Source organism: Lactuca virosa, chromosome 8 (assembly GCF_052849685.1).
Source record: "Lactuca virosa cultivar CGN04683 chromosome 8, Lactuca_virosa_CGN04683_v6, whole genome shotgun sequence".
Lineage (NCBI taxonomy): Eukaryota > Viridiplantae > Streptophyta > Magnoliopsida > Asterales > Asteraceae > Lactuca > Lactuca virosa.
The window spans coordinates 75,906,002-75,932,347 of record NC_136433.1 but is presented as its reverse complement, the minus strand read 5'-3'; the positions used below and the strand labels follow the sequence as shown (position 1 = coordinate 75,932,347).

The window sequence follows — 26,346 nt, the reverse complement described above, 5'->3', positions numbered from 1 at the left end:
TTATGTAGGAATAACCAGCAAATGACTTAATTGAGAAGTGGTTACTGGCAGGGTAACTAGGGAAGGCTAGTTGCTAAGGGAATGCATTATGTGAGTATAGGCATGTATTTGTGATATATGATTATGTGGTAGTGATAGCTTGGGTATTATGTGGTCTAAGTTAGATAGCCTGAGAACTCTTGGTCTAATATCTGATTGGGATGTTCTTATTTGATTGTTCACTCTTGGGTGGATCATATGTTCGACTGTCTATCTGATCCATGACTGTATATGACTTTATGTCTCGTATGGAAGACCCGAAGGTGGCTCCTGACAGTGGAGGTTGGGTTGGGACCATTTACTCCTTGGGTGGGGCCTGTTATGTATAGTTGGGTGGGGCATGTTATGTATGGTTGGGCAGAGCCAATTATGTTGGGTTCATGAACTCTTAGGTTGGGCCTGTTATGTAAGATATATGTATGTGGCTAGGAGATTTGGTTGCTCGGTGCTAGAGCTGAGATCTTGTGTGGATACATTGAATGTATGATGGAATATATGGTATATTGGGGAACTCACTAAGCTTTATGCTTCTAGTTGTGAATTAAACATTTTGCATGTAACATCTTAAAATCATAGTAAAAAATTTCATTTTCAAAACCATTTAATAATCCGTAAATCATGTGAAACATTGTTTCCAAAAAAAAAAGCCAACTCATAAATCAGGGTATCCCAAAATCATCTATTAGTAAAATGTTTAAGCATGATGTGCACAATCACGCATTTGTCTTGCCCTGATCATATGATGTACCTGAAACCATGAAATAAAATTGTAAACCAAAGCTTAATGAGTTTCTCCCAAATACCCCACACAATAATGTAATAACAATTATAATACATGCATATAGGGTTTGTTGGCCTGTGACCTCAACCCAACCCACCAGGCTTTGTTAGCATATTGCCTCAACCCAACCATACAGGGTTTGTTGGCATATCGCCTCAACCCAACCATCCAGGGTTTGTTGGCCTCCAGCCTCAACCAAACCACTAATATGTCGACATATGCAACTGATAAACAATAATCAGTAAATACAAGTAATCAAACATATCTACCAATCTAACATGTCACTCCAACATAATAACACCCTATATACCAAGATACATAACATAACCTGGTAGGATGGCATTGGTGTCTTTGACCCACAAATATAGTGAGGAAAACTCACCTCAAAGTTCGAAAGATAGCTAAACTGATCACTACTCCAGATACTAGCTCTACATGTCACTTATACAACAAACAGGGACCAAGCCTCAATCTACTACTCAACATACCCTAAATGACCTAAAGTCAAATTAGGTCAAAGTCAACGGTCAACAATCAAAAAGTCAAAAGTCAACATTCAGCCAGGTTACGCCATACGTAACAGCTCTACGCCCTGCGTAGAGCCTAAGACATCCAAAACGAACAGTTATAGGGCTACAAGCTGCGTAACTACGTTGGTGCCAAAACTTCCCATTAAGTGTTAATACAAAAAGACACCATGTCTAACTCTCATATCTAGTCTAAATAAATATCCTAAGTGTTAAAGTTCCAAACTTTATGCATTAGCATGGCTTACCAAGGCTGAAGGACGAACCCTGATCTCCTGACAACTTATAAAGACCAAAAACTCATGCATTGATTATTGGAGATGGCCAAGATCCCATTTTTATGACTTAATATCCTCAAATACATCTATGCATTAAAATTTCCCGTTTTTGCTATCTGACTCTCATTGATTCGACCCACATCCCCATGATGTGGTCCTAGCAAGAATAGAAAACGATTTGAACGCAATAAAGGTCACATACAATAAACTTACGAACTCCTTGTTGTTCAGCTCATTGCGCTGGCTGGATAACTCTCACATTTTCGCCGGCTCTAGACGATATGGAGATTTAGCTATAAGAGTAATTCCGGGGATCAAGTCGATACGGGATTCAACTTGACACTCGGAAGAAATCCCTGGAATATCTTTGGGGAAGTTATCAGGAAGGTTGAAGACTTCGGGGATGCTCTCGAGGTCTTTAAATTTTTGCGTCTCATCAACCACATGAGCCAGGAATGCATGGCATCCCTTTCGCAGATACTTTTGGGCCTTGGCGTAGGAAATGATACGAAGGTTTGAACAATTTTTTTATCACTATAACCAGGGAGGACCTCGTCAGAGGGAAAGATTGAGACGAATTGCTTTCTCGAAGCAATTGATATCAGCACGATTTGGGGCTTAACCATCCCGTGCCGACTAGTACATCGAAGTTTTTCATGAGGACTAATATGAAATTGATGGGGAAAAGGAATGATCGTCTAAGTACATCCTATGACACGTGTTTTGAAGACAAAACAGTGATAGGACCTTGATAAAGTTGCTTAATTTGCATGCTAACGATCTAAGGTACGCTTTTGACAAAGATCATCTTTAACTGAAATATGGTTGTTGCCATCATAATTGAAACTGAGATTACACATATTTCGGAACCCTTGACCTAAAAATAGTCCTAAGTTATTCTAACAGGGAAGGAATCTTAGCAACATGAAGGACATAGATGTTTACAGAAAAGATCTACTTAGAATCATAAATATGAAAGTCATTCCTTAGGCCAAAAAGGAAGGTTGAGTAGAGCATTCCCCTATCAGCGACGGGTATTCCTCAGGTGAACCTTAATTCGGCCAGCAGGCGTTCCACACCAAGCAGGCGCCTCTCGTACTCTGACTGACGTGCTCGGAGCTCTATGACTTCGGTTCGGGTTGTAGCTAACTCTCGTTGCAGAGCTTCTTTGTTCCTTACAGCTCTCGCATGAGAAATCTCGAGGCGACGAATGCGGTCCGTATTGGCGTTCGAATCCGCTTCAAGCTCCATAATTTGCTGAAGGGTTGCCATACCCAGTTCCTCATTGCGAGTCGCTCGGCGTATCAGGATTGGAAGGGCCCTGTCCGCGGGGCCTCCTTCGTTCAAATTGTAGAAGTTGCGGTTTCCGTCGTATGGGAGGGGTTGGTCTTGCTCGTGGCTCCACTTATTCAAACTCCCGACCCACATGGGCGTTAGACCTTGGAATTCAACTCGAGGGTTAGGATTTGGTATTGGGGTCACTTGAGGTAGGTTCTCGACTTCGGGTTCCGAGTCAGTCTCTTCAGGAAATGGTTCGGCAAAATCATCGTTCAAAGTGATTTCATGGTTTCCTTCTGGCTCTGGCTCGATCCAACCGTCATCTCCTTGGTTGGGAAAGTACGGGTCGCCAGGGAGATGGAATCCAGCCATGCTATCTACGCGAGGTGATGGTAAAGGGATAGTTAATAGGCATCGAATCTATAATACTTCCAATGTATTATAGTTACATGATTGATTCTCCTGGGTAAGATTTCGGTTCGGTTGTTATTGCATCCTAAAATACTCCTATAGTATTTTAATCCTTATGCTCGGTTCTAGAACTCTTCTGGTATCTAGGTAAGTTTTAGGCTTGTTGCAACACCACAGTCACTCGCAAGCACATGTTGGTCATGTCTCGATTGAATATAGTTGATCAGACTATATTAACCCTAGACATGATTACATAACTGCCCAGGTTTAACCTATGACACGAATTCTGGTACTCGGGTATTCTTATATACTTTTATAAAATTACTTGTATTTTTGAAAGTATACTTTTTGTTTAGAGCACTTAGGCCCCTTAATATTTATAGTTGTATACCATGTAAGGTTCGGTATACTTAGTTCGCTATAAACAAGGGCTCTGATACCAATCTGTCACACCCCCAAACCGGAACGGCGGAAACGTTCGGGGGTGGTTGACGTCATGCGTAGCATCACAACAATTGTATCATAGCAAGCATAGTAAACACAACCAGACATTGAATACATTTGTGAAAAGGGTTTACATTGTTTAATACATAGTTTTGTTCATATCAAAAGTAAAATAGAAAGACGCGACTCTAACGCTTCGACTTCTCCGAACTCCTGGAAGTACCTGTCTACTAATTCCCTGAGAATACAAGCAGTTTTGAAAGAATATCAGCATAAAGCTGGTGAGTTCATAAGCATTTAGTTTTGGTGGAAAATGTTCTTTGATTCTTTTGAAAAGTGTTCCTCAAGAAAATCCTATATTTTCTTATGAAAAGCGTGTTTGAAAACTCATTCCTTCCATGACTTCCAGATTCATACTAAAAATGTATAATCCAAGGAGTCGTGGAATGAATATGAATATTCGTTGGTTACATGTTGAACAATCCGTTTATGAAACGCCGAGTTATCCCGGGAAAATCCTATATTTTCCCTAAAAGTTGGTTATTGATTATCCGTTTCAAACCGAGGTGTGCAAGTATCTACCATACTCGTATCGATAAAAGTAGTATTCTTTTAAAACCCTGGTTACTCCCAGTGAGGTATATTAGCCTTATTACATAAACAAAACTAATAAAAAGAAAACGTGATGAACTAAGTCCTGAAGGTATTATTAATACCCTCCAGTAATCTATCGGTTATTACTTTGAGGTTGGTTCACTTGATTCATTATTACAAAAGTAAATCTCTGCTATCTAGGTTACGAGTGTCATGACCACAACTGACTGAATACAGCACGTATCGGGGCCGATATCCTTTATGACTTTGTCACCCCAGGCGTACCTGCCTAACTGTAGCTAGCAGTTCAGGTGCGAGATTGTCAGTCCCGTATAGATCTATACACAACAGTCACACTCTCCCTACAAGAGACTCTGGTCACGAGTGCTAGTACTACACTCTGTTTCTTGTGGTGAGTGTTACCAAGGACGTGTCTCCAACTAGGCTAACAAATTTACAAGTAATAATACTAAAAATCCTTTTTATGATTCGCATGAATCCTTTATAAAATGTTACATTTTACTCTATGATTCACTAGTTCGTTACACTAGTTTTGAAAACTGTTTCTACGAGTTGATTTATAAATCGTTTGGTAAAAACTGTATTCCATGTTAAAAGCTTACTGAAATATAATTATCTTAAACAAAATAATATATTTTGAGCACAAGTTTCCTTGTACTTTTGCTTGTATTCCCCCCCCCCCCCTGAAAACATGAAAAACTCGGAAAAAGCGTAGGGGTATTGTAACATCCCAAAAATACCAGCTAAAAATTTCATTTTTAAATTAGGTTAATTCATAAAAACATCGTTACGAAACATTCATAATATTAATTTATGTCTGAGAACCAGTAACATCATAGTAAAATATTCAGAGTACATCCCAGAAAATCCATAGTGCGGAAAACATGAGAGTGTGTGATATGCCGCTACCGCGCCGGCTCCTGTCCCCTAGCTGAAGAGGTACCTGAAAACAACTCTATAAAACGTAAGCACGAAGCTTAGTGAGTTCCCCCATAATGCCACATACCACGCAATCATATAATGAACAGCTAAGAGATACGGGCCTCGCCCACACCCATAGAGATACGGGCCTCGCCCACACCCTACTAGCTAGGAGATACGGGCCTCGCCCACACTCTACTTTCTGAGAGATACGGGCCTCGCCCACACTCCGCCACTAAACCATAACATACAAGTATCACACAGACAACAAGTATAAGCAATTCTATCATACTGGCATATATCACAATCAAACTTAGTTATGAGATACGGGCTCCGCCCACACTCCGATACTAACAAATCGTCTATACGGGCCGGCCTTGGTGCCTTAGACCCGTCCCTACTGGAAGGAAACTCACCTCGAGAGTAGCTGCCGAAAACCTGCTCAGACTACGCCTGGCTGCCGCACCGGTAATCCCTCCGGCTATAAATCCGTAAACATGGATTAGGTACTCATAAATACCCCTAAGGTCAAATGACTGGTCAAAGTCAACTCCTTGGTCAAAGTCAACCTTCTGATTGACAGGACTCGCCGAGTCCATATGGCGACTCGCCGAGTCCTTCTATGTCTAGCCCGACTCTGACTCATCGGGTCCCTGTTCCCACTCATTGAGTCAGCCTGACTCGCTAGACGGGGACAACTAACAAACCCGCGACTGGACTCGCCGAGTCCAAGGGGGTTACTCGCCGAGTCCGACGAACAGATCTCATAAATCGCTCCAATCTTCCATCAGAACATCAACCTTGGAGATTTGGAGATTCTGGGACTATAGCTACACGTTAAATTGCTAATTCCACGTGCGACTACGGAGGGTCGGACCTCCTACACTTAAACCCTTCTTATCCTAGTGACAGTTCATATAACTCGCCGAGTTTGAAGAACAACTCGCCGAGTTCAAGGCTATATTCAAGGGACTCGCCGAGTTTGAAGAACGACTCGCCGAGTACCAGGCAATCTTCATAGGACTCGCCGAGTTGTTTATCCAACTCGTCGAGTCTAAGGCCATCTTCATGGAACTCGCCGAGTGCACTTTGGCACTCGCCGAGTACCCTTCGACTCTTCACCCATTCTGGCCAAAGCTGAGACATGCAATGGTTCCAAACCATAACTCTAAGCTCCTAGGGCATAAACACACGGTGTTTGGGAGGTTTAAGGTCTTGAAATCCACATATAAGGGACAAAAAGGGAATCTATTATACTAAAGATTAAGAAGGAGCTTTCTTACCTGGTTAGGAGCTTCTCCCAGGGTAGATTTCGGATCTACCACACCTCCTTGCACCCTCCAACTTCCTCCTTCTTCTCTTAAGCTTCAAACTTCCTTCACCAAGCCAAAATCACTCTCAAGGATCAAAATGGGCTAGGGTTTCGCTCTCCAGTTCTTCTGGAAGAGAATGGGACGAAATGGGTGTTTTAGAATGGGTAAAATAGGGTGCAATGTCTGAAAATAGAGTTTCATCCAGACAGGTGGACTCGCCGAGTCCATGCATCGACTCGCCGAGTTCACCGCTCAAATCCCGTGTCCACCCTGCTGCTACTCGGCGAGTCGGGACGCAGACTCGCCGAGTTCGTGGCAAAATTAAGATAAAAACTTAAATAAAATCATACCATGAACCCGGTGTTACAAATCTCCCCCACTTATTTTAGACTTCGTCCTCGAAGTCTGCCGCTCCCTTCCGGAACAGCTCCGGATAATGCTCCATCATCTCATCCGCGGGCTCCCAAGTCTATTCCGAGCCCTTCCGATGCTGCCATTGCACCTTCACCAGCTCCACTGATATGGGCATATTTAGTCATATAATTCATGCATTATCTTAATACTTTATGTTAATTTTATCTCAAATAATGAACCAAAGGTGCTTAATTAGCTTAAATATTTCATTTTCAGCAACAATTACATGCTCGGATGGAAAAGGAAGCGAAACTAGCGATTGGAAGCTTGGATCTTGGATTTTGAAGAAAGAAGGATGTTGCTGGACAGCTTGACCCCTAGTCAGTGTTTTGGCCATATCTCATGAACCGTAACTCCGATTGACGAGATTCAAATTGTTCTGAAAACTAGACACAATTTCGGACGACTTTCGTGTTTTGAGAAAATGTTGATTCCAAACGGACTCGGCGAGTAGGGTCGACTACTCGGCGAGTCGTATTGAACTTTCGCGATTCTGGACGCGCTGACTTGCCGTACACGGGTTTTAAGTGACGGACTCGCCGAGTAGGTCACTGGACTCGCCGAGTAGCCTCTGTTTTGTGAAAATCTATATAAAGGGACTTTCAGATCGATAACCTAGCATATAGAGGAACCCTTGGAGGCTAAGATACGATTGAAAGAGCTGGTGAAGCTCTGGAAAGTGAAGAATCAACCCTACATTCGATTTTGAGGAGAATTAAGGCAAAATCAAGTTTACTCTTTACCTAATCTCTTGTTTGAACTATGTTTTTACCAATTGATTTCGTTTTTGAGTGTTTTACTGCCTTAATCATGAGCTAAAACCTTTTAGCTTCTGTTTGGGGAGACAATGTTGAAACTATGGTTTGATTAATGGTAGGATTGATTTAATATTGGTGATTTTGTTGATTCTAGCTTGTTAAAGAACCTTATGTGTGAATGATAACTATTTTTCTGTTAATAGGAAGATAATTAAGCTGCATGAACATCTCTTAATTGTTACCTCATATAATTTATGTGACCACTTTATTATATGACTAGGATTAGCGACTGTGAAACTAGAATTAATAGAAAAATAGGTAAATTCATGTGTGAGCTTGTGTGATGACCATCAACGAGAGGTTAACTAAAGGACCAATTTAGTTAGCTATTACAAGTCTTAATTAACCCGAATAAATAATCTAGTGAATTGAATTAAATTAGACAACTGGCCACTGTTTGAGTTAGTTTGTTCTCTAAGGATTAGTGCAGCGAACGTGAATCTAATCACCTGAATCGGTAGCCAATAGAAAAATCAATCCATTGCACTATTGCCATAATGTCAACCATAGGATCAATTGAGTTGAACTAAACAGAAGTTCCTTTCATTATTGAATTTAGTTGAATCTTTGCTTATCTAGTTTTTAGTTAATTAATCTAAGTATTAGTTAGTAAGTTTCTAGTCTTGTAAAACTAGAGAAAACCTTTTATCAACTTGTTTTATTAGCATTTATTTTAATTGTTTACCGTTCCCTGTGTTCGATACCCTACTTGCTTGAACTATATTACTAATCGATAGGTACACTGCCTTTCGTGTGTTTATTTTGTGTCTAAGTTAGTAGGATTAAAACTAGTTCGTTTCACACACATCATCCACCCTTTTGTTCCTCAGTTCCTTCGACTTCCGGTCTAGGATAGCCACAGGCCGCTCGATATAATTCAGGCTGTCATCAACCTGGATGTCCTCCAAAGGTACCACTGCTGAATCGTCCACCATGCACTTCCGCAGCTGGGAGACGTGAAAAGTGCTGTGGATCTGACTGAGTTCGGCTGGCAGGTCCAGCTTATATGCCACCTTGCCCACCCGGGCTGCAACCCTAAACGGTCCAATATACCTGGGCCCCAACTTGCCCCGTTTCCTGAATCGGATGACGCCCTTCCACGGTGACACTTTCAGGAGAACCATATCCCCGACCTGGAACTCCAGGTCTGATCGACGCCTATCGGCATAACTCTTCTGCCGACTCTGAGCAGTCTGAAGCCTGCTCTGAACCTGCTGAATCTTCTCTGTCGTCTTGAGCACTACTTCGGTGCTCCCCATGACTCTCTGTCCAACCTCGCCCCAACATACCGGGGTCCTGCACTTCCTCCCGTACAACATCTCGAAGGGAGGACAGTCAATACTCACGTGATAGCTGTTATTGTATGAAAACTCGGCTAAAGGAAGATAGGTATCCCAGCTACCACCGAAGTCTAAAACACACGCCCGCAGCATATCCTCCAGAGTCTGGATGGTCCGCTCGCTCTGGCCATCCGTCTGCGGGTGAAAGGTTGTACTAAAATGCAGACGAGTACCCAGCTCGTCATGAAACTTCTTCCAGAACCTGGAAGTGAACCGCACATCCCTATCCGAAATCACTGAAACTGGCACCCCGTGCCGTGCCACCACCTCTCTGATGTAGATATCGACCAATTTCTCGGCCGAGATGCTCTCCTGAATCGGGATAAAGTGGGCGCTCTTGGTCAATCGATCGACGATGACCCATATCGAATCCACTCCCCGCGCGGTCCTGGGAAGCTTGGTGATGAAATCCATCGTGATGTCTTCCCATTTCCACAGTGGGATATCCAACGACTGCATCTTGCCGTGCGGTCTCTGGTGTTCGGTCTTGACCTTCCTGCAGGTCAGGCACCGCTCAACGTACCATGCTACATCCCGCTTCATGCAGGGCCACCAATAGTCCAGACGAAGATCCCTATACATCTTCGTTGCCCCTGGATGAATGGAGAATCGGGATTTGTGCGCCTCCTCCATCAGAACCTGGCGCACGCCTCCGAGATATGGAACCCACACCCTACGGTGTAATGTCAATAATCCTCTGCTGTCATAGTCGAAAGAGGAAACCTGTCCCACAATCCGCTCACTCTTCCGATGTTCCTCCTTCATAGCCTCCTGCTGAGCCTCCCAGATCCGCTCTAAAAGCGGAGTCACCACTGTCATCCTCATGCAAATATCCCTGATCGGCGCCGCCTTGCGGTTAAGCGCATCGGCCACCACGTTGGCCTTCCCCGGGTGATAAAGGATTTCACAATCATAATCCTTTACCACATCAAGCCACCGACGCTGCCTCATATTCAGATTTGGTTGGTCCATGAGGTACCTCAAACTCTTGTGGTCCGTGTAAATCGTACAGCGAACCCCATAGAGGTAATGACGCCAAATCTTGAGGGCGAACACAACAGCCCCCAACTCCAAATCATGCGTCGGGTAGTTCGCCTCGTGAGGCTTCAGCTGCCTCGACGCGTAGGCGATGACATGACTTCTCTGCATCAATACCGCGCCCAAACCTGAGATGGACGCATCGCAGTATACAACAAAATCCTCCATGCCCTCTGGCAAGGCTAAGATTGGCGCCTCGCACAATCTCTGTCTCAGTGTCTCGAATGCTGCCTGCTGCTCAGGCCCCCAACGAAAGACCACAGCCTTCCTCGTTAACCTGGTCAGGGGTAATGCTATCTTGGAGAAATCCTGGATGAATCTCCGATAGTAGCCAGCTAATCCCAGGAAACTCCGAATCTCAGATGGAGATCTCGGAACCTCCCATCTCATCACGGCCTCTACCTTGGCCGGATCCACCGAAATCCCGTTCTGGTTGACAAGGTGCCCAAGAAACTGCACCTCGCGCAACCAGAACTCACACTTGGAGAACTTAGCATACAAGTTCTCCCTTCTCAAGGTCTCCAAAACCTCCCGCAAATGCTCCTCATGCTGCTCTCGCGTCTTGGAGTAAACCAAGATATCATCAATAAATACTATCACCGACCGGTCTAACATCGGTCTACACACGCGGTTCATGAGGTCCATGAACGCGGCAGGAGCATTGGTGAGCCCGAAAGGCATCACCACGAACTCATAGTGGCCATAACGTGTCCGAAATGCCGTCTTCTGCACATCCTCCTCTCTGACCCTCACCTGGTGATACCCTGAACGCAAATCTATCTTGGAGAACCAAGATGCTCCCTGAAGCTGGTCAAAGAGATCGTCAATCCTCGGGAGTGGGTAGCGGTTCTTCACCGTTACCTTATTCAGCTCCCTATAATCGATACACATCCGATGCGACCCGTCCTTCTTCTTCACAAACAGAATCGGGGCTCCCCAGGGTGAACTGCTCGGTCTAATGAAACCCTTGTCTAACAGCTCCTGAAGCTGTGTAGACAACTCCTGCATCTCAGGAGGAGCCAACCGATACGGTGCCTTGGCTATCGGAGCCGCACCAGGGACTAGGTCGATCCTGAACTCCACCTGTCGCTCTGGAGGTATCCCAGGCAGCTCCTCGGGGAATACATCCGCGAACTCTCGTACTACGGGCACATCGCCCACCGTCGCCTTACCCGCCTCCCTGGTGTCCATGACATATGCGACATATCCTGCGCAACCCTGCTGAAGGTAACGCCTTGCCCTCGCTGCCGAACAGAAGGCTGGCCCTCGCTGTGATCTCTCACCCTGAATTACTAACTCTCCCCCACTTGGGGCTTTGACTCGTACTAACTGTTGTGCGCAATCTATCACTGCCCCATTGGGACTCAACCAATCCATACCAATAATGACCTTGTTTCCCTGCAATGGAATGGGAACTAGGTCAACCAAATACCGCTCTTCGAACAACCTTAACACACAATCTCGGAAGACTTCTGATGCTCGCACCGACCGGTCGTCCGCAATCTCGACCTCTAAAGGGCAATCCAACATGCCCGAGGACTCAGGAAACTTCTTGCTAAGTGCAAGAGAAACAAAGGATCGGGTAGCCCCCGAATCAAACAACACCTGGACTGGAATACCGTTCACATGGAACGATCCTAAACGTATATACACAGAGCACATATCAATATCATAAATCTCATATAAATAGGTCAGAGGGAAAGAATCATACCCGTCACCACATCGGGTGCAGCGCGTGCCTCCTCGGCTGTCAGCTGAAATGCCCGGCTCCTCACCACCGGAGCCTCTGCCTTGCCCTGCCGGCCATCTGTAATCCGCAGGGTCGCTGGAGCTGGCGCCTGTACTGGCGCTGCTGCTGTCCACTGGGGGCAGTTGGCCCTCTTGTGGCCCCTCTGGTTGCAGTGGAAACACAGCAACTCAGATGTTTGAATAACCGGAGCAGGGGCAGTACAATCCCTGTTGAAGTGTCCCGTCTTGCCGCACCTGTAGCAGCCTGTCGATTCTAATCTACACGCTCCCTCGTGCGACCTGCCGCACTTCCTGCAGCGGCCCGGTCCTGAATGGCCTTTCGGCCTACCATCTGATCCCTTAGGCTTCTTTCCCGAAGCCCCTATCGTCTGTCCCTCCTCTGCCTTCCTCTTCCGGATGTGCTCCAGATCTATCTCCCTCTCCCTCGCCCTAGCAATCATAGAATCCAGGGTAGGGCAAGCTGAAAAACTGACATGCTCGCGAATGTCGGCTCGCAGCATGTCATGGTAGCGGGTCCTCCTCATATCCTCATCACCTGCATACTGGGGCACCAGTAATGCCCTCTCCCGGAACTTGGCAGTGATCTCCGCCACTGTCTCTGTCGTCTGCCTCATATCCAAGAACTCCCGTGCCAACTGCTGGAGCTCCACCGCAGGCGCGAACTCCGCCCTGAATCGTGTCACAAAGTCCGGCCACGTCATAGCCTCAATGGCCGCGGGTCCCAAAAAGTCACAAACCGACTCCCACCAATCTCTAGCTCTGTCACGTAGACACCCTGCTGCAAATCGTACCTTCGACCCCTCGGGGCAGAAGCTGATCAGCTGTGCAGACTCAAGGTCTGCAATCCATCGTCTGGCAGCAATGGGGTCCTTCGCCCCATGGAAATCTGATGCACCACTGCCCCTGAAGTCCTTAAAGGACAGTGTGCGTGGTCCTGACTGGCTAGCCGCCATATCACTCCTGAACGCCCTGAGACGATCCTCCATCAAATCTACAATACCCTCCTTGATCGACCCGAAGATGATGGGAGTCGACTCAAGGATGCCCCTGGTAATCTCTGACACAATGAATTCGCGTAGACCCTCATCAACTGGTTCGGACCCTGAACCCGTACCCGATCCCGATCCTGAGCCTCCCACTCCCTGTCGTGTGGTCACCATACTGAAAAACATAGCATAACCACCATCAAACGATATTCCACTAACGAGGCTCACATACATACCACTAGTCCCCGGTCTCGCCTCGGCCCTTTTTGAATCGAGTACGGATCCTCCGCTTTCAGTAGTACGGGCCCATACTACCTTCCACGTCTATCCGTACTTTCCTCAAGAATTGCCTCAACTGAACCAAGTCCTTTCTACTAATACTGCGGTTCTCGTGCTCCTCTCGCCCTAGGCTTACCCTAAGTAATCGCCATCCCACTCTCTGCCATCAGCTGCACAAGAAGTCCCTGCTTTCTTTCCCTAACTAGCTTGCGAATACTATTACATATTACTCAGACTAGATAATTATTCGAATGAGAGGTCCTACCCTACAACGGTTGAACTCAAACAAGAGCTGCGAAATAGGGCTAGACCCAACCTTCTGAAATTATTTAATCCTTGCAATATGTAACTTAGCATATTCGTTCACTAGTTAGTGAAAGACGACTAGAACTCTTAATAGCACAAAGCAAGCAGCATTCGGGCATTGAGTACACATAATCAAGCATATACTACTCTGGCTATCATACTGACTGATCTGTACTAGCATGCAATTCTCAAAAAGCCGAAACACATAAAGCAGGCACATAAGGCATCATTCCTAGATCCGTAGTCCTATTCTAGCATGTTGTTCTACTGAAACTGAACTGATAATCATAACGTAAACTTGTATGGGCACTTTGGGGAAAACTTACTTGAGCTCGGCCGGTCGCGCACATCACACACCTTTTTTTTCTTTTTAGAAATCCCTTTTACTTAGTCTTTAGAAAATCATTTCTTTATAAAAATCTTTTAATCCCTCGATTTGAGTCCAGACACCCCCGAAGGTGTGTCCGAATCCCTCAAACCAGGGCTCTGATACCAACTTGTAACATCCCAAAAATACCAGCTAAAAATTTCATTTTTAAATTAGGTTAATTCATAAAAACATCGTTACGAAACATTCATAATATTAATTTATGTCTGAGAACCGGTAACATCATAGTAAAATATTCAGAGTACATCCCAGAAAATCCATAGTGCGGAAAACATGAGAGTGTGTGATATGCCGCTACCGCGCCGGCTCCTGTCCCCTAGCTGAAGAGGTACCTGAAAACAAAACTATAAAACGTAAGCACGAAGCTTAGTGAGTTCCCCTATAATGCCACATACCATGCAATCATATAATGAACAGCTAAGAGATACGGGCCTCGCCCACACCCATAGAGATACGGGCCTCGCCCACACCCTACTAGCTAGGAGATACGGGCCTCGCCCACACTCTACTTTCTGAGAGATACGGGCCTCGCCCACACTCTGCCACTAAACCATAACATACAAGTATCACACAGACAACAAGTATAAGCAATTCTATCATACTGGCATATATCACAATCAAACTTAGCTATGAGATACGGGCTCCGCCCACACTCCGATACTAACAAATCGTCTATACGGGCCGGCCTTGGTGCCTTAGACCCGTCCCTACTGGAAGGAAACTCACCTCGAGAGTAGCTGCCGAAAACCTGCTCAGACTACGCCTGGCTGCCGCACCGGTAATCCCTCCGGCTATAAATCCGTAAACATGGATTAGGTACTCATAAATACCCCTAAGGTCAAATGACTGGTCAAAGTCAACTCCTTGGTCAAAGTCAACCTTCTGATTGACAGGACTCGCCGAGTCCATATGGCGACTCGCCGAGTCCTTCTATGTCTAGCCCGACTCTGACTCATCGGGTCCCTGTTCCCACTCACTGAGTCAGCCTGACTCGCTAGACGGGGACAACTAACAAACCTGCGACTGGACTCGCCGAGTCCAAGGGGGTTACTCGCCTAGTCCGACGAACAGATCTCATAAATCGCTCCAATCTTCCATCAGAACATCAACCTTGGAGATTTGGAGATTCTGGGACTATAGCTACACGTTAAATTGCTAATTCCATGTGCGACTACGGAGGGTTGGACCTCCTACACTTAAACCCTTCTTATCCTAGTGACAGTTCATATGACTTGCCGAGTTTGAAGAACAACTCGCCGAGTTCAAGGCTATATTCAAGGGACTCGCCGAGTTTGAAGAACGACTCGCCGAGTACCAGGCAATCTTCATAGGACTCGCCGAGTTGTTTATCCAACTCGTCGAGTCTAAGGCCATCTTCATGGAACTCGCCGAGTGCACTTTGGCACTCGCCGAGTACCCTTCGACTCTTCACCCATTCTGGCCAAAGCTGAGACATGCAATGGTTCCAAACCATAACTCTAAGCTCCTAGGGCATAAACACACGGTGTTTGGGAGGTTTAAGGTCTTGAAATCCACATATAAGGGACAAAAAGGGAATCTATTATACTAAAGATTAAGAAGGAGCTTTCTTACCTGGTTAGGAGCTTCTCCCAGGGTAGATTTCGGATCTACCACACCTCCTTGCACCCTCCAACTTCCTCCTTCTTCTCTTAAGCTTCAAACTTCCTTCACCAAGCCAAAATCACTCTCAAGGATCAAAATGGGCTAGGGTTTCGCTCTCCAGTTCTTCTGGAAGAGAATGGGACGAAATGGGTGTTTTAGAATGGGTAAAATAGGGTGCAATGTCTGAAAATAGAGTTACATCCAGACAGGTGGACTCGCCGAGTCCATGCATCGACTCGCCGAGTTCACCGCTCAAATCCCGTGTCCACCCTGCTGCTACTCGGCGAGTCGGGACGCAGACTCACCGAGTTCGTGGCAAAATTAAGATAAAAACTTAAATAAAATCATACCATGAACCCGGTGTTACAGGTATGAACTCACAGTTTGACATGGGATTCGAGTGTAAGTTGCTAGGAATTATTGAGTGTCAAATAAAGCCTCGGGCACAAACGGATCCTATTTAGCAGGTAGAAGTACATATATGTATTAGGTGCGGGCATAACACTATTTGTTATGGAAAGAACCACCTTAGGGACTAGGAAACACTTAAAACTAAGTGTTAAAATCACATGTGATTGAAGAGGGGAGTTTGCGGCCGTAATCATGAGTGTACGGTCACGGGTTTACGGTCCATGGGTTTACGGTTCCATGGGTTCACGGTCTAATGACCTTACAGTCATAAGGTTTACGGTCTAATGACCTTACGGTCATAGGGTTTACGGTTCATGGGTTTACGGCCCATGAATATACGGTCATTGAAGGGTGTACGGTCTAAGGAGATACACTAGACCGTAAACACCTTTTGTTCATGGAAAAGTGACGATTTCAAGGCAAAACTCAAGAATCCTAACTAGATATAAGTATAAGAGGATGATAGTTACGATTTGAAGGCAAAGAAAGGTGTTTTCGGTCCAAAACACTAAGGTGTTCTTGAGGATTCTTGAAGATCTAGATGAATGATGAGATTAATGAGATAGGAACACGGATTTACCACTAGATAGAGGAATGAAGCAACAAATAGAGGTGAAAAACACTTACAACTTGAAGATCTTGGAGGAAACTCGATGAAGGTAGAGAGAGAGTAGAGAGAGAAAGCCTTTGAAGTGTTTAAAGTGTGAAATGAAGGCCAAATACTCTATATATAGGGTAGAGTTCTCGGTCAAAATGGGGGGGGGGGGGTCCACCTGACCGTAAACGGGTTTACGGTCTACACGAGTTTACGGTCGTAAACCCGTCCTGACCGTGAACTCGGTGATTTTTCGAGGAAGTTTCAAGTTTTTCGTGTGATTCCCGGTTTATTCCGAATCGTATAAAATACATATATTTATTTAAAACGTAAAGTCCTTCCCAAACTAAGAAATTTGACGGAATTTAATAAAAACCCAAATTTTATTAACGGAAACTGGTAAGGATAACGGAAAAAGTTTCGGGTTGTCACAATGCCTTACACTTCTAGCAACTTGTAGCAACCCCGAGACTTCCTCATGTCCGGGTTGCAGCCCACGAACCCTAACCACTGACGACCCGAAATAGGATGTTACACATACACTGTATGTGGGGCGTAATCTAGGCTACGCCCAGCATAGCCGAATTTTCACCTGTTTTCTGGATAAGGCTTTACGCCCTACGTAGAGCTAGGTGTACGTCGTGCGTAAGTCAACGAAAGGTTGACCGTTGACTTTTTGACCAGTTTGACTTTTGGTTAACTGTGAGGGGTTGAGGACTTAGAAGGGAAAAATGGTCTTTTGCCCAAGCGACGATTTATCTTGGAATTTGGACTTGCTGAGTTGGGTATTTACCTTAATTGCTAATTAGGGTTTGGTATGTGGATATGTTTAGTGGAAAGCACTTTAGCACCGACAACTCATGTGCGAGATCTATTCGTTTACCAATCGAGGTGAGTCTTTTCACTACACTTGTGGGTCAAAGGCACCAATGTCGGCCGACTAGATTACGTTATGTGAATGCTAATTGTCTTTGTGACTTTTGCATGTATGATTAGACTGAAATAAACCCCAGGGCTGGGCCCATTATTGTTTGGTGGGTTGAAACATACCCCAGGGTTGGGCCCATAATTATATGTTGGGTTAGAATATACCCCAAGGATGGGCCCATTATTGTATGTTGGGTTGAAACATACCCTAGGGTTGGGGCCATGATTGTATGTTGGGTTGGAATATACCATAGGATTGGGCCCACTGATTGGTATGACATGTGGTATTTTGGGGAACTCATTAAACTTTGTGCTTACAGTTTTCGTTTAAAATGTTTCAGGTACTTCTGGTTTCAAAAAGAAAAGGTCCGGCTTGATCGCACTGCATCTCATTGAGATTTATTCTGCAATGATTGTTCCAATTTTATCCTTGAGGTTTTGATTTACTTAAAATAAAATTTTACTCGGCATTTTTGGGATTTTACAGCCTTTTTAACCGGTCCTTTGATCTTCATGATATCTTTATGAACCTGAGGCATGGATCATAAGTAAATCTAGTGTTCAAAATTATGTTTTTTATAGACTTGTGGTGACCTTATAAGATTGATTGTCGATCTTATAAGCCTAACCGTTGATCTTATCAACTTAGCGTCGGCCAATCATTTGACTGTCAACATCAAGTAGTCACATTTTTTTTGCTGACTTGTTGCTTCCCATTTCATAAAAAAATAGTCACATTTTGTTTTTGTGAAATTTGCATTTCTTTAAAATGAAAGAGTAAAAGGTCAATCAAACTTTTTATGAAAAGTTATAATATAAAGTAAAGAAAAAACTCATAACGCTTTTATCAGGAGAATAAAAATTTTCAACCTTACATTTTCTGTAAAATACAAAAAGTCAATTTTAAATATTTTTTATAAATAGAATTATTTTTAATGCTTAGATATTTTTTACTTAATAAAATAAAATATTTTATAGAAATCTCTATTTAAATATTTCACAAATATCTACTTAAGTATTATTATTTTCAACATTTTGATGCAATTCATTGTGACACTTTCAACATCACTTTTTTCATACCCAAGTATCCAACAACATTGTTGTATTGTCTCCAACATATGCAACACTTCTTCTAGAAGATGCAACAAACTCTATTATCATGAAGAATTTAACCCAAATCAAGATGCGCTATTCTGAAGATGTGGAAGGCTAATCTAAACAAGACTCCTTCTCATGAGATTAGCATGATATTAGATTACTTTTCCTTGATTATTACTTTCATTATGAACAAATAATGATTTGCTATGATGATTTGAACATTGAAAAACATGTTCATAATAGTAGACTTCTTTGTGCTTGTTTAAAAGTTGGTTGTTTTAATCTTAAGACATTATATTGCCAAATCATTAATTTTTTAAACTTGGTTTTTTTATAAAAATAATTTTTTACAACGTTTTTTATATGAAAAGTTTTTACAAAATTAGTTTTTTACGAATATTATTTTGACATGATATAAGAATATTGAAATGCCTCTAACATAGCATGATAAAAATACCAATTTACCCCTAATGTATGTGTGGATATAATATGGATTGCCATATTTAATCAAATATTTTTAAGCTATTGCCATGTGCAAAGAAATATATCAAGCTTTTAAACGAATATCATATAAAAATTATTGAATTCAACTCGTTTCCAAAGTGGCAAAGTCATTTACTTCTTGGAATCAAACACCCAATTTTAATTTTTAATCAATTAAGAACTACTTTGTCAACCATAAGCAAAGCAAAAGGAATTAATATACATTTACAAGTAAAGATTTGTGTGTTACTTTATCAGGTTGTTGGCTTCTATCGTTGAACTTTATTAACTTAAAAGATAAAAAGTAATTCTCTAGCTTCTTTCTAAACTCTCACTTCGATTAAATTAAAGAGTTCCTTTAGATGTGTTCTACAATTCCCTTTCTGTTCTATTGAAGTGCAAAAGCATCAGAGTAGTATCAAATGCTTATGCTACAAGATCGAAGAGATTCTGGAGAAAAGAAACCTGATTAATTGGAGAGTTTCACTTCACATGAGGAGATCATCAAGAAATGGGGAGATGATTGGGAGCTTTAAAACCCCAGAAGCCACAAGAAATGATACGATCCACAATGGAAGAATCCATAAGAACACCACCTTCAGAATATTCTTCCCTGAAATGCGTAAAACAACTTGAATCAGGAAGATCCACCACATCGAAGTTTATACATATCAGATAAAATGATGATCGATTTACCAGTAGAACGAGATGGGCCTTCGGTTTTATCAATTATCCATTCACCAGTCTCTCGAAGCTTCTTCTCCACATCCCCTTCCGTTCTCCCAATCGAATTCGACAAAATTGAATCAAAAAACGTTTTCTCTTGCTCAGATTCACTGGTGGTTCGATTTCACAACATGAAACACAAATTTCAAAATCGGAAACCTAAAAAGTTCATTATTCCCATCGAATAAACAAAATTAAATACTGAATTTCACTTAAGTAGATGAAGAAACATACCTGTTGATGTCACGATCTCTGAAAATTCCTGCTCCAATAGCTCGTTCTATTTCTGCAACTGAGGGTTTCTTCTCTTGTTTTCCTGCCGGGATTGACGGCGGTGGTAGTGGTGTCGCGGAGTTGATCCGGCGAACTTGGGGTTTAGTATCTGGATTGGTTTTATCTGATAGAGAGGAGAGAATGAGTGGTCTGTAAATGGCGATGGAAGTTAAGCCTATCATCTCCTCCTCTTTTGCTCTCCAACGACCAGATGAACACGCATAACGGAATTTTGTTATCGTTAATTTCATCATTATTAGAAAAGTACAAGCAAGTCCACTTCTTTAAATTAATAACCAATTAGTCCTTGTATTCTACTTGGTTTTTCAAAAGATGGTATTTTTGTCATCGTTATTTAATTTTATTTCATTTTCGTTTTTTTCTAGCTATCAAACAAATATGCACTAACAAATAACAACTCATTTATTCAACCAGAATAACCAAATTTATTATTGTATTTCATTATGATGTTTGGTTGATTTATATTTAAATTAAATGACTGGTTTATTTTTCAATCACCAACATATCAAAAAACAAACACCAATTATCTCAAAGAACTCCAACAAGTATGTAGCTAATCAATATATTATTTCAAAAATTAGTTTTACATACAAAAACACATAATAAAAAAAATCCACATTTCAAGTAGGCAACATTCTAAGCAAATGAAGAGCCTTGACCCATTCCACCCTCTCACAAATCACAATCCTCCTCAACACGGGAACCAGCCCGGCCGCCACCATGGCGGGGTGGTTCTCCGCCTCCATACCCAAACTATAAAGCACCGCCAAACCACCTTCCACCACCCTATCATTCCCCTCTTCCACCGCCTTCACAATAGCAAAAATCCCACCTTTATTAGCAACTGCTCGATTATACTCCACAACCCCTTCCGAAACAATCCTATTCAACTCCAAAACAGCATCTTCTTGGATTCGATCGGAATCGGAATCCTTGATTTGTTGAATGAGTCTTGGGATTGTTTCATGGATTATGATGTCGGTGTTGATTGGATTTGGATTTGGAATTGGAGTTTGTAAATTATTTTGTGAAGAGAGTTTGATGAGGCATGCGGCTACCCAATCTTTGTTTTGAAGAGGGATTTTGGAGGTGAGGATTTTGCGGAGGGATTTTGTGAATTTGGAAATGTTTGCGGTTTTTTTGAAATGTTGGGAATCGAGAAGGCGGGTGAGTAGGCGTGATGCGGTGGATACTGCCACCCCGGCTTCTTCCGTTTCTAGGGTTTGTAGTTCAGGTTCTTCAAATTCAATTTCGGATTCCATTTCTGAAAATTTATTATAAATAAATTAATAAAAGAGTTAATATCATAAAAGACTATAATTTGTATTTTTTCCGGATTAAACCTCAATTTTATTTATTTTTCCCGAAAAAGACCTTTTATTTTTTCAATTTTCCAAATAAACCCTCAACTTTGTCTTTTTTTTTTCGAAAAAAACCCTCAAATTTCCTGTTTTATTTTTCCAAAAAAAACCCTCACACTTTATAAGTTTTTTTCAAGAAAAAAATAACGTTGAGGTTTAATCCAGAAAAAACACAATGTAAGGTCTTTTATGAGATTAACCCTTAATAAAAAAAAAGTCGGTTGATATGATTAACAACTTCTTTTTTGAATTATAAGATTGCGTTATGGTTTTCGTTTGTGTGCTATGTCAAAAGTTATGGATATGTTAAACTAAGTAAAATGACTATTTTGCCCTCATATTCATCTTCTTCAAGGAAAAATTGAAAACTGTAGCGACGGGGTAAAGGAGAAAGCATTGGGTGTTCTTGAAGTTTTGAGAAATTGGAGTTAGTTACATAAACAAGATGAAGAATATGAGGGCAAAATAGTCATTTTAGTTAGACTCAACACATCAAGCTACAAACCATAAGTGCAACAAAATTATGCTCTCGGACTGAATCCATAACTTTTGACATACCACTAGGTTGAAAGTTGTAATTTAATCCAATTTGAACTTTTATTAAAAAAAAAACATTTTAAAAAATGTCATAAATGAGCAACAAACAGTTTTTTTACTCAAAAACACTAAAAAATGAAGGTAAGAAACTGGAATTGTTTGTTCACAAAACACCCTTATTTTTATCGTCTTTAATGGTATTTTTATTTTATTAACAAAAAACATTCCAGTTTCTTACCTCTTGATGGAACTTTTAAAAAAAATAATAATAATAATTTTGTATTTAAACAAAAAACAAATAGTTTGTTATTCATTTATGTGTATTACCAAATGAATCCATAGTTCCATACCATTAAAGAACTTGTGTTGGAAAATGGAATTCAAAGCAGATTCGATATCAAATAAGACGATTTTGTCCCTACAACTCTCGAATGTTGTCAAGAATTCAAGAATTGAAGCTGCTTTTGTTTGCAAAACAAACGAACAACTCTTCAATATTTCAACTAATCGTGAAATGAATGTGGAATCTGAAAGATCCTCCACTTGGATCGTTTGCAAGCTGTCATATTCAATACAAAAAAAAATTATAAAAAAAAAAAAAATGAATCCAACATGCAAAAGAAAAACATAACAAACCTGGTTGACAATCTTGCTTCATTCCATCCTTTCTTAGATCCATTAACAGGTGCATCATAAAACTGTTTGTAGAAATAGCAACATACGCTTATTTATGAGTGAAAGTACATTTTATTTCTTGCATTTTAGATTTTTTTTTATTAATAAAAAAATGCTAACCTTTGATTTCATTTGTTTGCTGGGATCTAAAATCCGAGCAAGAATATTCAAGATCTGCATTAATCTCAAAACCACATCATGTGTAATAGAATCATCATCATCATTGATCATGTCAATGAATATACACATAAAATATAATAGTGTTTTTATACCATGTAAGTTAAATCTCCATTGGCATCTGAATTTTTCAATAATGTTATCAAATGTTCCAAAACGCCCTCCGCTTCAATTCTCTTGCAAACATCGTTGCTGCATAAAATAAAGATAAATATCAATGTGACCTTTTAATTTTTGTAACATTCTAGAAGATTAATGTGTATTTATATAAAGTATAATCACAAAAAAACTACCAAAATGGTATGCCACATTTAACAATGTGATAACCTTTTTTCACTCCACTGAGACTTTCATTTTTTTAAAAGCCATTACATATAAAAATTTAAATTCTATAAAAACCAATATAGTTTGGAATTTCTTACCATGGTTAAAAAAAAAAAAAAAAAAAAAAAAAACTATAGTGGTTTTTATGGAATTTAGCCTACTACAAAATATTTCCTCATTTTGCAAAATGATGATGTCATTTTTTTTATCTGAACCTAATTTAGTTCTTATTTCGGAGTGTTAATATGTTATGAACATAAATATGTGAATCTATGAACTTAGAATAAAAAAGAGTCTTTATGATTACCTAATTATTATGTTAAGAAAAAAATGAAGAAATAGAAGATTTCACCTGATTGAAAGCCTCTCTAAAGCACGAACAACACTTGATCTAACAGATTCACTTTCATGATCAATAATCCGAATTAAATTCTTCACAGCACCTGCTTCCATAAAAGAGCTCCTCATATGCTCACTAATCGCCACGTCAGCAATCGCGTCAGCAGCCTTCACAATAGCCGATTCATCTTCCAATTCAAGAATCAAAACCATACGCGCCACACCATCAACCCAGGGCAAAATCGTAAATTTACCATTTTCATTTTCTGTTTCTATGGCTCCAATACGTGCAAGAAACTGTTGTTGTGTTCTCCCAACTATTGCATTCTTTTTTGCTTCTTCTAATTTTGAGTTTTGTTCATCTTCTTCAACATGTAACCCTAAAAGTAATTCTGATGCACCGAATCTTGATGGAGTTTTTGGAGTTTGTTTCACATTTAGCTCACTTCCATCGGGTAGAGAAGGCCAAGAATGTAAAGATGGGCGAAATGACTTATATGCCCCTGGACCAACTAAAGGAACTAGAACAAGACCTTCTTCTATTAAAAGGATTTTGTAATAGTCATCTTTTCCAAGCTCCAATAATGCACTTTGTGCTTCTTTTCTAATGATCTTGGATGCTTCAATGTCTGTTCTTAGAAATTTGGCCTGTGTTTTGATTGAGAAAATAAATTCAAAAAACTAAAACTTTCATTTTGTTCCTATATAACTAATGTATTGTAAAAATAGTCTCACCAATGGGGGAATGACACCTGTCTCGACCATAACTTTGTGATTAGCAACACTTAATGCTAAATTGGCCAAAACACCACCAGATGCTTCTATAACTTTCATGTCTTCATCATCCAAGAATTTAATAAGTAAAGGAACAAGATCAGAATTTGCAATTTGGAGTCTAAGTTTTTCATCAACTGAGAGGTTTGCTAACACACATAAACTTTGCTCCTTTATCTGCCAATTTCAAGTTTTTAAAGGTTTTTTGGGGGATTAAATTCATATTATACTTCATTAACATAATTTTAAAGAGATTAAAATGATATCATACCTCAGAAGTCAATGAAGGTCTTCTCAAAAGACTAGTAATCTCTTGTATAGCTCCACTTTCTGCTACAAAATCTCTATAGATGTTAATTGATGATATCATTCTCAAAAGTCCTGCAGCTGCTTCACATGCAACATCAGACTCTGAGTTTAAAAGATTTACAGTGAGGAAAACAGAACCACTGGATTTCATGATTGTATCAACACACTGTTTTCCACCCAAAGAGTATTTCCATAATGCATCAACAGCTTGCTCTCTATCTGAAAGATCGTTATCTAACCCTAGCATCCGAATAAACAACCCCACATACCCATCACCAGAGTTGGGTGAGCTGCTCGCTTTATAATCCTGTCGATGTAACAACAGTGGCATTTTCACAAACACGTTGTGTGCAATGTTTCACGAAGAAAGGAAAGTAAATTAATTTCAAACTGTATCACCAGTTCATCACACAATCATTCATTCATTCTAGACAATTGACATAGAACAAGATGAAACGCGGATGGATATGAACTTCGAAGCAAATTAGACGACTTACAGAAATATCATCGGAAACTTTTTGTGGGGTGTCGTCGTGAAATGTGCCACCGCTGTCACTACTGCTGCTGACCCTGGTGACGACTGGACGTAGAGAGTGTAGTTTCAGGTTTGATGAATTGAACGAAGATGAAGTGTGTAAATTTTGAAGTTTTCTTCTGGTTCTAGAGGTTTTAAAGATCATCGAAGAGGATGTTTCGATATGGGATTGAATTTGAGATATGGAGAAACCGAATTTGAGATGGGGATGAGTCGTTAAGGACATCATCTTGATGAGAAAGCAGTGAGGTTCAAACTCCAAACAAGATTATCAAAGGGTTTTATGATTTCATGGTGTTTTGTGGGTTTAAATGGTACAAGCTACTTGGGAATTGAAGCTTCGAGATAATGCATATTGATTATCGAGTACGCCCTTTGGAAATTGTTATTCAACTCATGACTATGAAAAAAGAAGAAAATAATAGCCCGAATGTTTAAAGCTTTTCTAAATTAACATAACATAAAATAAATCTTTCATATACTTATTAATTTCGCAGTTTCAATATGAAATGAAATGAAATGGGAACATGAGGTTTTTTTTAATGAAGTGCAAGGTGGGCAACCGTATAGGGCCCATGTCGTAAAGAGGGCCTAATTTTTACATACAACTCGTTAATCGTTATAGTAGACTAATAATCCATGTCTGAAAACAAAATTGATTCAAATGTATCGTCACCAGACCAAAGTCAGTTCACGCTATGATTCTCGTCAATCCAAGTCGGAAGACACCTATGACGTCACTCCATTTTAACCTGCTAAAGTCATTGAGGGTTTGTGTGTGTTTGATTATTGATTAACTGATTGTTTCAATGCACCATGTGATTTAGAAATCAAAATTGTAAGGTTCAAAATATAATAGATCACTTAATTTCATAATCGCTTTTGGCCTTCAATTTCATATTATTTGATTAACTGATTGTTACAATTTCAAAAATCAAAACTGATTTTCTGAGAAATCTGATGGTTACCTCTTGTGTCTCAATTTCATAATTGATTGACTTCTGTTGTGGATTGTGTGTCTAATTGTTTCATTTTCAAGCGACGACTTATTTTAAAACAAGATTTGAACAATACAATAAGTATGAAAAAAAATTTGGTTTTGCATTCAAAAAAATTAAAGGAATTTGATGACAAAGATCTTAAGTTGTGTTGTAACCATCTTGAAGCACACTTAAATATGGTAAACGATCATATATTCAATGAACTTTATATGAAGTTAAATATGGTTAATGA

General features: G+C 41.0%; 2 protein-coding genes across 8 annotated transcripts; both read right to left on the bottom strand.

The window, feature by feature from the left end:
* Positions 1-5,117: 5,117 nt before the first annotated feature.
* LOC145132710 (putative NAD(P)H dehydrogenase subunit CRR3, chloroplastic) lies at positions 5,118-20,330 on the bottom strand. Of its 7 annotated transcripts, none has more exons than XR_013718208.1 (7): positions 20,023-20,330; positions 19,759-19,898; positions 19,528-19,675; positions 6,958-7,123; positions 6,578-6,733; positions 5,711-5,775; positions 5,118-5,328 (listed from the first exon to the last, which is right to left on the bottom strand). XR_013718208.1 is itself a non-coding variant. In XM_079067605.1 (4 exons), the coding sequence occupies exons 1-3, from the start codon at positions 20,313-20,315 to the stop codon at positions 19,551-19,553; spliced, it is 558 nt and encodes a 185-aa protein (XP_078923731.1). In that variant the 5' UTR covers positions 20,316-20,330; the 3' UTR covers positions 5,118-5,328; positions 19,528-19,550. The 7 variants fall into 7 exon arrangements, 3 of the variants coding, with proteins under 3 accessions (XP_078923731.1, XP_078923730.1, XP_078923729.1); XR_013718209.1 differs by having other exon boundaries at positions 5,118-5,316; XR_013718210.1 differs by having other exon boundaries at positions 6,578-6,670.
* Positions 20,331-20,632: 302 nt separating this feature from the next.
* LOC145132128 (ARM repeat superfamily protein) lies at positions 20,633-25,520 on the bottom strand. The gene is made up of 9 exons (XM_079066791.1): positions 25,076-25,520; positions 24,541-24,885; positions 24,231-24,446; positions 23,509-24,143; positions 22,928-23,024; positions 22,776-22,829; positions 22,617-22,678; positions 22,331-22,539; positions 20,633-21,346 (listed from the first exon to the last, which is right to left on the bottom strand). The coding sequence occupies exons 1-9, from the start codon at positions 25,340-25,342 to the stop codon at positions 20,703-20,705; spliced, it is 2,529 nt and encodes an 842-aa protein (XP_078922917.1). The 5' UTR covers positions 25,343-25,520; the 3' UTR covers positions 20,633-20,702.
* Positions 25,521-26,346: the final 826 nt, after the last annotated feature.

What these genes read in the sequence shown, in the direction of transcription:
- LOC145132128 (XM_079066791.1), bottom strand. Translation starts at nt 25,342, where the DNA reads ATGATGTCCTTAACGACTCATCCCCATCTCAAATTCGGTTTCTCCATA. An exon ending in GCAAACAAATGAAATCAAAG is followed by an intron (nt 22,679 to 22,775) that starts GTTAGCATTTTT and finishes TTCTACAAACAG; the next exon opens with TTTTATGATGCACCTGTTAA. An exon ending in CCAACACAAGTTCTTTAATG is followed by an intron (nt 21,347 to 22,330) that starts GTATGGAACTAT and finishes ATAAATTTTCAG; the next exon opens with AAATGGAATCCGAAATTGAA.
- LOC145132710 (XM_079067605.1), bottom strand. Translation starts at nt 20,315, where the DNA reads ATGATGAAATTAACGATAACAAAATTCCGTTATGCGTGTTCATCTGGT. An exon ending in AGAGATCGTGACATCAACAG is followed by an intron (nt 19,899 to 20,022) that starts GTATGTTTCTTC and finishes TCGAACCACCAG; the next exon opens with TGAATCTGAGCAAGAGAAAA. An exon ending in AGGCCCATCTCGTTCTACTG is followed by an intron (nt 19,676 to 19,758) that starts GTAAATCGATCA and finishes TACGCATTTCAG; the next exon opens with GGAAGAATATTCTGAAGGTG.